The 11,483-nt window shown below is 38.0% G+C and overlaps 1 protein-coding gene across 6 annotated transcripts; it reads left to right on the forward strand.

Moving 5' to 3' along the window:
- Nucleotides 1-535: 535 nt before the first annotated feature.
- LOC103135072 (uncharacterized) lies at nucleotides 536-11,402 on the forward strand. 6 transcript variants are annotated; one of them, XM_007547653.2, is made up of 17 exons: nucleotides 537-785; nucleotides 1,514-1,559; nucleotides 2,231-2,380; nucleotides 2,465-2,928; nucleotides 3,003-3,124; nucleotides 4,734-4,847; nucleotides 5,441-5,498; nucleotides 6,001-6,123; nucleotides 6,263-6,373; nucleotides 6,454-6,522; nucleotides 6,635-6,883; nucleotides 6,957-7,031; nucleotides 7,116-7,249; nucleotides 7,354-7,488; nucleotides 7,578-7,635; nucleotides 7,714-7,791; nucleotides 9,235-11,402. In XM_007547653.2, exons 3-17 carry the CDS (start codon nucleotides 2,268-2,270, stop codon nucleotides 10,314-10,316), a joined length of 2,985 nt encoding a protein of 994 aa, XP_007547715.1. In that variant the 5' UTR covers nucleotides 537-785; nucleotides 1,514-1,559; nucleotides 2,231-2,267; the 3' UTR covers nucleotides 10,317-11,402. The 6 variants fall into 6 exon arrangements, with proteins under 6 accessions (XP_016524758.1, XP_007547715.1, XP_007547714.1 ...); XM_016669272.1 differs by lacking the exons at nucleotides 1,514-1,559; nucleotides 9,235-11,402 and adding an exon at nucleotides 8,990-9,066 and having other exon boundaries at nucleotides 536-785; XM_007547652.2 differs by lacking the exon at nucleotides 1,514-1,559.
- Nucleotides 11,403-11,483: the final 81 nt, after the last annotated feature.

The raw sequence follows: 11,483 nt of genomic DNA on the forward strand, positions 1-11,483 counted from the left end.
CACGTTCATGCTAACTTTGTTAGCTAACATGCTTTATTTCACATCACGCGCATCTCTGTCCTCCCTCCATCGTTGACATAAGTGTCCCTGCAGGTATTACATAATACACAAGAAGACAGCAACAATATTTATTCTTTTTTCTACTAAGGAAAATTACATAAAATAATAATAAATAGCAACACAGCGACTCGGATAAGTATATTCAATCTATATTCAATCTGATTCGCGTTAGATGACTCAAAAAGTGGTCTTCTTGACAGTCACTGTTTTTCACAAGCTTCAAATATGTCCCCGCCCCAATGTTAAACTCATTCCTACCCCCTGCTATTGTCGGTAGAGACAAGGTAAGTTACATACTGCTGCTTTAGCTTTTAACGAGTGATAATAGAACAACACAACCCCGGCAGCCATAGTTTGGTTTTTGATTTGCTGTCTTTTTTATTAGCAATCCTCGCTGTAATCTGACTTGTCCTGCAGCTACAAGAATGCTTGATTAAATCATAATTAGTTTCACCTGTCATCATGTCTATTTATTGCAGTTCCGTACTCACTTTTTTTTCTGTCTGTCCTTGAATTTCCGTGTTATCGGGATTTCATTTTACACCTGGCTATGCTAGTTTCCGGCATTTTTTTTAAACTCATGCAACCGTTAGTTTTTCATAGATTGACTGAGAATTAAAAAAAATAAAAATTCTTCGGTTATTTTTATATTTATCGATTTTGTTGTGTGTAATTCCAGACTTGAATTGTGGGGCCGAGCTGACTGCATACTTTGTGGCGAGAAGGTGAGGATTTTATTTTATTTTTTATGTTTAGCATTAGATGAGGGCAATGCAAGAAGAGTAAGATTTTGTTTAAAAATAAAAAATTTTAAATGTATGTGTATGTATGTGTATATATATATATATATATATATATATATATATATATATATATATATACTTTACTCTTTAGCCAGAGTAAAGTTACTCTGGCTTTAACCAATAATTTGGTTAATTTACCACAAGCCGGTTAGCTTCAGCTTCCTGTTTGACAATGTCCCACCAATCGTGTTTTTGATGTAACTGAGGCTTTTGTCAAGCTGTACCGATATTTGAGTGATAGTGGTGGAACAGTCCAAGTTTTTTATTCTCCTGAATACTGCTTCTTTTTTTAACCCAGTCTCTTTCATAATACTGTTCATAGATTGAACACCTGTCATGATCCTTCATGAAAGCTTTCCTGACCCTTATATATTATCAAATTTTATTTGTATAGCACATTTTAGCAGCAAGGCATTTCAAAGTGCTTTACATAATTAAAACAGCATGTGACATTGAATAAACAGTGTGAAAGAGAGACATTTTGTAAAAGATAAAAAAAAATAAAAACATTAAAACCCGCACCCTTTTAGGACTTCAGTTAAATGTCGTTTAACTGGGGCTCTAACCCTCTGGGACTTTAGCTGGAGGATTATATTTTTTCATATCTTGGTTTTTAGACGAATTTGCCTTAGTATTTGCTCTGATTCCAGAGTCTACCGAAACCTAATGGGCTAATCTGACTTTCCACTGGTAAAGGTAGATTCCCTGTTTGCTGTGATTTTTTTTTTAAATTTATTTATTTATTTTTTTCTCTAAAATTGCAGTCAATCTGAATATTCTGAACTTTTTTAACACTCTTTCTGTCCTGTCTCTTCAAAACGGTCTGTTTGCCTAATCACCAGGGTAGATTTGCATCTTTTCACTTGTCATATTCTTTGTTTCACTGAAGGACATTTCAGCTGTTTGGTTATTTAGGCATGCTTAGAATATAAAGTGCATTATTGTGGATTTAGTTTAGTTATAACCCCTTCAGTGTATACGTCATTTTTTAAATTTTATTTATTTTTTGTTCAGGTATACTTTTATTTCTATTCATCCCACATCTTTTGAGTCTTTTTCTGTTCACATCAGTGCCTACTTTAGTGCAGTTTTACTCTCGCACCTTCAGACTTTTATGCAGACTATCCTGCCATACTTACTGGAGGAACACTGTCACATCACCCTTTTTTTCCATTCTACTGTCAGCAGTACTTTGCATCGTAGTTTGGCCCCCTTTGTTTAGAGCCTTTTCTAAGAAATTGTTTGCCTTCCAAAAGGATACAATAGAAATGTGGGGTTGCAAATTGAAGGACTAAATTAACATGGAACCTGTTGTATTTAAATTTAAACACTGCATGCCTCAATGCAATTATTTTCCCTTAAAACAGGTTGAAACTAATCCAGAGGATCAAACACTTGTCCAAGATGACAAAACATAAAAATACTCAAATCTCGTTTTTGTTAAATGAAGACAGAAGGGTGCCTTTGACAGTATCACAGACCAACTCTAAACAGAACCAGGTTTCTATCCTAAAAAAGTAAGTAGTTTCCACATTTTGGTTGGCAGTCTCATTTACATGGAGCACTTTCACCTCACTGACGAAAACCTCCTCTATTCCCAGGACTGCTAATCATAACCCAGCTGTTGCAAAACCTGCAGCAAAGTCCAGAGTCTTGAAAAGCAGTGGAACTGTTTCTGAAGAGTCTTCGTCAAGTTGTGCAGCAGGATCCAAAGTGTTGCAAAAAGTGTGTCTCAGTATCAGAACTAGTTCTACAACTGCAGATGGTTCTGGATGCAGTAAGGTGAAATCCAGTGCCGTCAAAGCATTGCCTAAGACCAAGATGACGTGCTTAGCCTCTGCTAGAATCCCTGAACAACCAGTTAAACCTACAAGTACAGCTAGTTCTGCCAAGACTGGGCCTGATGAGAAGTTGGTTGGCGTAAACACCGAAGTGCGTCCCCACCAGAGAAATGTACCACTTTCTACCCAACTGAGCACCATATCTGAAAACGAGAAGCTCCTGAAAGAGCCCTCCAACCTACCTGTAAGCGGAGCGACGCAAAGCAGAAGCCTTCCTAAAATCGGCGAGTATTAACCTTTTTGATTAAGCTTATGTGTGAGGCCTCTTTTGATTAACATGCATCTTCTCTTGTGTTAGGCTTAAGTCAGCTGATCATTGTGTCATGTCAAGAAAAACAGCAAGTCTATTGTCAGCTGTGTTCAGTCAGGCTGAGAACATCCACTCACTCCACCAGCTTCACACACTGCTGTAACTATGTGGTAAGTGCCCGAGTTGGTCTTTCAGAGATAAAAGGTTAACCTTTCCAATGATCAACTTTCTTTCTGTCTAGGAGAATGTTTTTATATCCAGACTTGTAGCCATTGTGCAGGTTGAAGCAGGCTGCAGAAAACCCTGGGCTCATCTCAAAGATTCTCGGAGCTCCTATCTTAGCCTAATCGTTCCTATACAAGTTAATTTAAGTCTTAAGAGTGATTCAGTCAAATGCTGAGTGACTGAAACATTACTCCCAACAACTGAGTGTAGGCCAAATGTTTCCTCACACTTTATTTCTATCCTCGTCATGATTGATTTGTCATTTGGTCATTTTACTAAGTTATTTAGTGTTACTGTGGACGCTCAGTTGTAAGATATTCACTGTGAATACCGAGGAAAGGGAATAATTATGTTTGAATTTCCAGTCGTTGAAAAGTTCCAGGTCAGGATGACCTGGGAAAAATAATAGTGTGACGGCAAATCACTCTGCCCTGGAGTCGGGAAGGAATTCAGATTTGGAGAGATATGGACAATAACAATAGCAAAAGTGCTGTTTAAGTCGCGTAGATGAGGCTTGAAATATCCCAGCTGTGGACGTTTCCTGGAAATGTTTGAACTCCAGTATGAAACGGGCCAAGAAATTTATGTAATCTGAAGAAAAGGACCTTATTGGTTAAAACATACGGATAGATGCCCATTGATATAAAATCCGATAGACTCCTGTAACCATTGAAAAAGGGGGAGATTTTCTGTAATTGTTGAACTTGTAATGTGTAAGCAGATGTGCTGAATAAATCTCCTTCTTCTTGACATGATTGGAGTAGTGACATTAAAGTCCTGTGTGAGGATTTTTATTTTATACGTTCGCCACTTTTCACCCCAACACCTTCTAGTACAAACTTGTTTGATCTGGAAAACTGACCAACTATAGAGGAAAAACAAGGATGTGAAACCCAAACTGACCTGGAGGAGGGCCAGCTGTTGGCACAGCTCAGTCCATTTTATGGACTCATTTTCTATGACTCTTTTGGCTGTCTTCCTTTCTAATGACACTCTTGGGCTCAGTAATGGTCTACTCCTAACATTTTGTCATAATGTCAGGAGCCTCCTTTAGGTGATTTTTGTAGGTTTTTTTTTTTAAATCTTGTCAAAGTAAAATTCTAAGAAAAATGGTAGAATTCCAGGTGTTTTGAGTTTTCATAATTTACATCACAATATATCTTATTTCTGCTCCGACAGTCCTGAAACTCAAAAAATATTGATCATTTTAATCCATTAGAACAAGGGTGCACAAGTCCAGTCCTGGAGTGCTACAATCTTGCAACTTTTGGCTTCTATAATGCACCTGAGTCAAATGAACTGCTCGTTACCAGGTGAATGACTGCTGCAGAGGGAATTCATTAATTTGATTCATCTGAAAGTTGCAGGATGGGACTGAATTTGGGCACGCCTGTAATAGAAGTGAAGTTGGTTAACCTAACCTTTGAATCTTTGCCTATAACATTTTACCCCTCCATTCTTCCTCACATGCAAGCTAAGCCCTAGCATTTCAACTAATATGATTTCCCTGGTACTATGCTGTGTTTTTACTGTGCTTTTATTTTTTCTCTCTAGAAAATGAAGTATCCAGGATGGACTGCAAATTTATCAGAGATTGGGGACAAATTCAGAGACATTGTGGCCCATTTAGCTGAGATTGAGAAAAGCATAGGATCACAGAAGCCACAGGTGACAAGCTCTTGCACAGTTACCATTGTTTCTGATCTTGTTGAAGTCCTACAGTTTTGATGTTGCCTCTCCTGTTTTTATTTCTAAGATGTGTAACCATTTACAAATGATTAGAAGCATTTGTAAATGGTTGGACGCACGTCAGAGAAACTAAATTTGTCAGAGTGCAGGTTGGAGACCACAAGTCATTCCAGGAGCAGGAAGCCATGCAAGTAGACTATTCCCAAGAGCCTGCATACTTGTCAAAATGTTTTTTTTTTTTATTAATGTTGTGTAACCTGCTATTATTCGGTGAGTTGATTCCAAAAAATGTGATGTGGTTGGAAGCATGAACACCTTTGCATTTCTCCATGTAGTTTTACCTTTGTGGGGTTTCTCTTAAAACAAATTGTACAAAATTTGCTTATTATTATTATAGGTGGTTAATACAGGCTAGATTTGGCAATGCAGCAAGTACAGTTTCTAGCACCAACACATCCAACCAGTTGGGTGTTTAAAATTGTAGGACTTCATGCAGTCTGTTAACTTGCACACCTTGTTTAGAGAATCTATTTTAAATGCATTTTCTTGTCATTCCTTTCTTTATTTCCTAGAGGATAGAAGTGAAGAAGGCGTTCTACCTAAAGCTTGCTGCTCTTTCAGAAAAAGAAGGTAGTAAAATCTTAAATATTTAAAATATTTCAATTTCAGAAAGCCACATAGTCGGTGCTCTTTTTTTTTTTAAACCTAAAGTAGTTTTTTGTTTCGACTGTAACGGCCTGGCAAAGCTGGCACCCTGACATTTTCTGCTATAGTCTGGAGTAATCCTTTACCAGTTGGCCTGTCTGTAGTAAAGTTTATGTTTGGTTTGGAATAATTGATGTAATCAGTTAATTAAAATTTGCCTTGATACCCAAAATGTACTTAATGATGAAGAATTTAAACTTGGTTCATTTAAGACGGCTGAATTAACAGTTTGATAATGTGTCATAGCATGAATTTGTCATTTTAAAATCTAAAAGTGTTTTTGTTGTTTTGATATCAAATAAAATTATATATATATATATATATATATATCTAAAAGTATACTACTGATAAATAACTGGGAAATAATTCATTAAAATGTTGTGTGCATATTTAGAACTGCCTTTCTGGCTTGTCTTTTGATTCTCAGCTATTGAGGAACTAAAAACAATTGAGCGACAAGACCCCCGAAACTCATCCTCTGTAGCTGAACCTGTGCAAACGTACCGACAGGAAGCTCAAAGCCCATGTGAAGTTTCAAGCTCAAATGATGGTAACTTGTAAACAAACATTTTAAGGGTTTGACTTTTTGCACTATTGAAGACAGAATTCCTTCTTCAGATTTGTTTATTACTGTTTATTTTAGTTTTCTCCGACTTAATTCGGATTGATCTTTCAATATTTTATCCAAGGTGAAGATTGTAAAGCCGGTACTCTGACTCAGGACCATCTCCAGACATCTGCAAGTTGCATCAAAATGGATCAAAATCATGTTCCAAGCAGCGAAACTAAAGATGCTGCTGGTTTGACTTCATTTATTTGTCAGGTTTCTCCAAGAAAATGATTTTACAACTTCTTTCAGCATATATTCTTTTTATTTCAGAAACTGCTAAACAGGATCCATTTATGCCAACTATTGATGCTCAGCCTCAAAGTCTCATAAGTAGTTCCAGTAAGTAATTTATTTATTTTACTGATATCTGTGTCTAGCCATCAGCATGTTGGTTCCATTCCTTACATACCAAATCATTCATTTGCACAAATTCTTCACTCAAATTTGGCAGGAGTGAAAGTGGAGAAAGTGGACTCTATTTTCCCACCAGAAAGAAAACTTTCAAAGAGTCTGTCGCCCGCACAAGATGCACCAAAAGCTGGTAACTGTCGACCAAAAGTTGAGATGTGCAGCCCCAAGAAACGAGCAGAGTCGGTGCAAATAAAAAGGACTGGACTGGGCCACAAAGTGAGAGAAGCTCCAATGCATGACAGACCACCTAGAGGACATGATGAATTACCACCACCCATAACTTGCTTTGGTTAGTGTTCAGCTTTCAAGTTGAACTTTTTGTCATTTACGAGTTGACTTATAGTAATGGATGGCTGTCGCAGGGAGAAAAGCTTCAGGCTGCAGTAATTTAGTCCTTTTCTTGCACGCAAGACAAGTGGACACTAAACAAGTCATTGGTGAGTACCCCTCTCTCATCTGTCAGCATTTTCCTGCCACTTTAGAGAAACTTGCAGCCTATCTGAATAGTTTCCCCTTATCAGGTATGGAGTTTCTGTGGGAGTGCAGAGGAATTTGTCTGGACACTTTCTATCTGTGTGAAAGCTGTGAGGAAACCGTCTCAAACCGTGACGTCTGTCAACATGTGACCAGTCGCGATCACCAACTCGAATACATGGTGAGTGTTGGGTTAAAATTTGGGGAACCTTTTAATCTTTCCACTCTGAGTGGAACAAGCTTACTTATTGGTGCTAAATACCTTCTTTCCCCACTTTGTTTCAGTGGAAAAAGCACCCTGAGTTTCTGAAGATATTCTGGCAGGAGGAAGACTTGCCTCAAGCCTTGAAAATCAACATTTTGCAAGAAGTTATCTGGAGGCTGGCAGAGCGTGACAGTTTCCAAAAAATTGATGCAAAGGTAATTATCCACTAATAATTAGATCAAACAAGATAATTAAAGTTATATGAGCTCACTTCTGGTTTAATAATTTCCCTTTTTTCTCTCAGTGCATAATACTTCAACAAAAATTGCATCAGTTTGTCAGGATGACTCACTTCAGTGAAGGTAACATCTTTAAGTTTACAAACAGGTTGTTTACCACAGTTTGTATAATTTTTCTTTTATTTATACATTTTTTTTAAGCTTTAAAAATTGTGCAGAGCATCCTTAATGAAGAGAAAGCAACTATCCATCTGCCCCTCAGTGCTGCATGCCAGTGGAGTAAGTCTCTAGTTTTAATTTTTATTCTCTTCAGGCAACCACTTGTTGCTAGCCTGGTCATTTCATCTCTTCATCATTTCAAATTGTATGTGTGAACTTCTGGAATCTGACTTCTGTAAAAGCAAGTGAAGGGGGACTTCTTTCAACTTTCAAAGATGACTACCTTAAAAAAAAATATTGTTTCTCAAAGCAATAACCATGCGTGACCTTCAAGGCTGCTTTTGAGTCTGTTGTACCAAACAGTTTGAATGTTAATACTGTCTTCTTCTTTAAGACATGTAAGGGGAAGAAAGTGAAATTGAACATGCAAACTTCTGATTGCAATACAACTTTTTTTTACCTACCTCAAATTGAAGCTTTATAACATCAGTCCAGCAAGTTTGTTCTGGCTTTGTGATTGAGTTTGGCTAAGATTCCTGATTCGACAAAGTTTGAAAGGTTAGTCTCAGCAGTTCCATCCATCCTTTGCACTATCTTTTTTTATTTTTACCTGCTAAATAAACTAAACGCACTATTTTAATGTGCAAAGCCGTCAGATTTCTGTAGATGAGATGTGTAATTTATAGATTTTAAACAAAAAAGGTCTACCAGATTTTTATAAAAATCTGCAAAACATTCAGTAAATTTAATCTCCAAGACTTTTTTTTTAATGTTTAGTAACGAGAACATAGTATGGCTCTGTCTAGCTTCATTTTGACATGTCTTTAGCTTCGTGTTTTTATTTATTTTTTTTGTTGGGGCTGGTGCTCATGTCCAGCGGTCATTGAGTGAGAGGCAGGGTACACCCTACACAGGTCGCCAGTTCGTCACAGGAAAAACATCCATACATACACATAACTACAGTTTGGAGAGTCCATTTAGCCTAACGGTCATATTTTTGGACTGTGGGAGGAACTGGAACCAACTCATTCACAAAGAACATGTGAATTTCCAGCAGAAAGACCCCAATCCAGGATTCAAACCATGTATTTCATCTGGATTGAAAAGGATAAAAGACACCATGGCAGCCTGGAAAGTCACACTGTTAGGTTTTGAGAGAGCATTTTTTTTTTGTTTTGGTTCTCATCTCTAGTAGCAGACAAACAGTTGGTAGAATGTTTTGGCATTGATTGGTGAAGGGGATAGTTGAATATGATTTGACGGGCAGGGAGGAGATGCTTTTTAATCTGTACTAAATATGAGCAACCGCTTTTCCTAGTTTGTCTGCAGTTCAAGTACTTCTGGGTTTTCTGGTGCCTGCACTTGCTAAGGTATTACTGATTCTCTCTCCTTCTCATGAAGGCCTGTAGCGCCCCCTAACTGTCACTGGAGCATACTGACTGGTTCAATGCTGTCAGACTACATAGATTGACTAAAATGCCCCAAACCCTAATATTTTCTAACACCCCCTACACTTTCCTGTCTTTAAAAAAAACAACCTTTTTTTTCTTGTTTTTATTTCAGATGAAGAAATTACAAAAAGCACAGTTTTGGAAGAATTGTCCAATGTTGGAACATCAGATGTAATAACAAAAACGGACTTCAGTCCTGTGGATATGAGCTGCTCTTCATCAAACACTGATTTGGTTAGCTCTGGTGTCCCTAATCGAAGCGTAGAAGATGCCAAACCCAATCCTTTTCAAAAGCCAGTGTCATCAGCTCTTGCTTTGCCTCAGAGCTCTGATCAGAAACTAGTTCCAGAAGAAACATCTTGCACAGCTTTCGGAACAAAACTGAACGTATCAGTCAGTGGCCCAACTAAAAAAAGACCAGCCAGCTCATCGACAGACCCCCTGCCAGCTAAACGTATGCTCATCATGCAGAAGATCAAGTGTGAGCCTGCTTCTCCAAATTCAACGTCTCCTCCAGTCAACCTTCCTGCAGGCCCTTCTCTGCTTGGTATCAAAGATGAAGACTCTGGACCTAAGCATCTTCAATCCACTGTGGATCAGGATTTGTTTTCAAAACTAACTTCTCATTTGAAACGGATCACCTCCAAGTTGACTAAGGATAATATTAAAACCATTAACTCCTGTCCAACCAGTTCTCCTGCAATTCCTCAAACTAGGTGGGATGCAAAAATTGATAACTCTGGAAGTGTGTCGTACGACTGGGACTCAAAGTGTTGCCTGATTCAAGCTCCAGTGAGGAAGAATCCACCTACCAACTTGTTAGACGGGACTAAGATGGTGACATCTGATTTGGAGTGCAAGAAGGAACTTGTCACCGTAGGTCTCGACTCTGCTCCTAAAATCGTCTCGTCCTCTGAAAGCCTACAGCGGATCGTTGCAGATGATGTGACTGAAGACAAGCCTGTCACTACTCTAGCTCCTACTGCTGACCTCTTTAAACTACAGGATCAGCAATTCTGTAAAAATGAAAGTAGACTTCCATTTGGTTGTGCCACTACCAACCCTAACTCGGGGCAAACACTGAAGCCAAAATGTGACCCAGAACCTGACGGGAATGCGATTGGTCCATTACTTAACACTACTGGAGCTGACCAGCCAGACCCCATAAAGCACGTTTCAGTCCAGCTACACTGAACAGGCTAACACTGACATTAACATAAACAATCAAATCGGCTTCCACATTGATCCACCACTAAGACCCACTTTCACGGTGGCGGGTTCAGGAGGCTGTGATCCACACGGCCAAATGGGCGATTCAGGTTATCCTTCCTATCGGGCTGGTCAAAAACATGTGGCTGCTTCATTTAGCACTGAAGGCTCACATCTACCGTTCATCTATTCAAGCCTGATCTACCCACAGCAGATGGTGAACCCCTTCAGTCTTACTCCTTTCAGATATCATTTGACACCCCAATTACCTCCAGGAACGGGGTCTTTCAACACGCCGTACTACCCATGGATGGCAGGGGTGAGAATGTGATCCATGAATCTTCTCTGGACTTGTATTCATAGTTTTTTTTTTTTTTTTTTTGTTTGTTTTTTGTTTTTTTCTTTCTGCCTGCTTGCATTTTGGTCCTACAATTGTTAAAACAATTTTACATATGTTATTCTTGTGATGTGATTTTTTTGCAAGCCGTTATGTTTTCCATGTTAAAATATAAAAGGGACTTGATTGGTTTGTTTTTAATCAAATTCTACATTGCATGGATTTTAGATATGGAACTGTTTCTGAATGCAAGTTTAGTTTTTAGTAAAAATGTTTAAAAAAATGCCAAATGTAGTCTAATTCACACAAATTGTTCAAATGCCTTTGGACTGTGAGTTGGAGTACAGATTTGCTAATGATTGTCTACTAGATGTGCTAGTTGGACCCCATTAGCATTATCTTAGTTTTAAAGTTTTTATTGTTCCATTGTTATAACATGGTAATACAACTTTGCTATTTTTTGTTGGCCTAAAGATGTTCATCCTTTAAATGAGCCGTCTATAGTGTCTTGCAAGATGTGACTACACAATTAAAAAACTACACTTATAAAAAGGTGAATACATATACTTAGTTGTACTTGTATACCTGGCATGCATAGAAGGATATTTGTAATTGGTAATTTATTTCTTCAATTCTTGTAAAGAAATCTGTTGTTGGAAAACCTGTTTCAAATTAAAAGTTCTCACAAGTGTGAATAAAGTTTTGTTGAGAATGTAGGTTGCTCCTATGAAAACTAAACCGAATCCTCTCTGATCCTGGTAAACTCTGATTTTGCTATCAAGTCTCGTTTTGTGTGATTATTGGGTTGGATGCTT

Source organism: Poecilia formosa, unplaced genomic scaffold, assembly GCF_000485575.1.
Source record: "Poecilia formosa unplaced genomic scaffold, Poecilia_formosa-5.1.2 Scaffold21, whole genome shotgun sequence".
NCBI classification, from domain to species: domain Eukaryota; kingdom Metazoa; phylum Chordata; class Actinopteri; order Cyprinodontiformes; family Poeciliidae; genus Poecilia; species Poecilia formosa.

What these genes read in the sequence shown, in the direction of transcription:
- LOC103135072 (XM_007547653.2), top strand. Translation starts at nt 2,268, where the DNA reads ATGACAAAACATAAAAATACTCAAATCTCGTTTTTGTTAAATGAAGAC. An exon ending in TCCAAAAAATTGATGCAAAG is followed by an intron (nt 7,489 to 7,577) that starts GTAATTATCCAC and finishes TTTTTCTCTCAG; the next exon opens with TGCATAATACTTCAACAAAA. An exon ending in CAGTGCTGCATGCCAGTGGA is followed by an intron (nt 7,792 to 9,234) that starts GTAAGTCTCTAG and finishes TTTTTATTTCAG; the next exon opens with ATGAAGAAATTACAAAAAGC.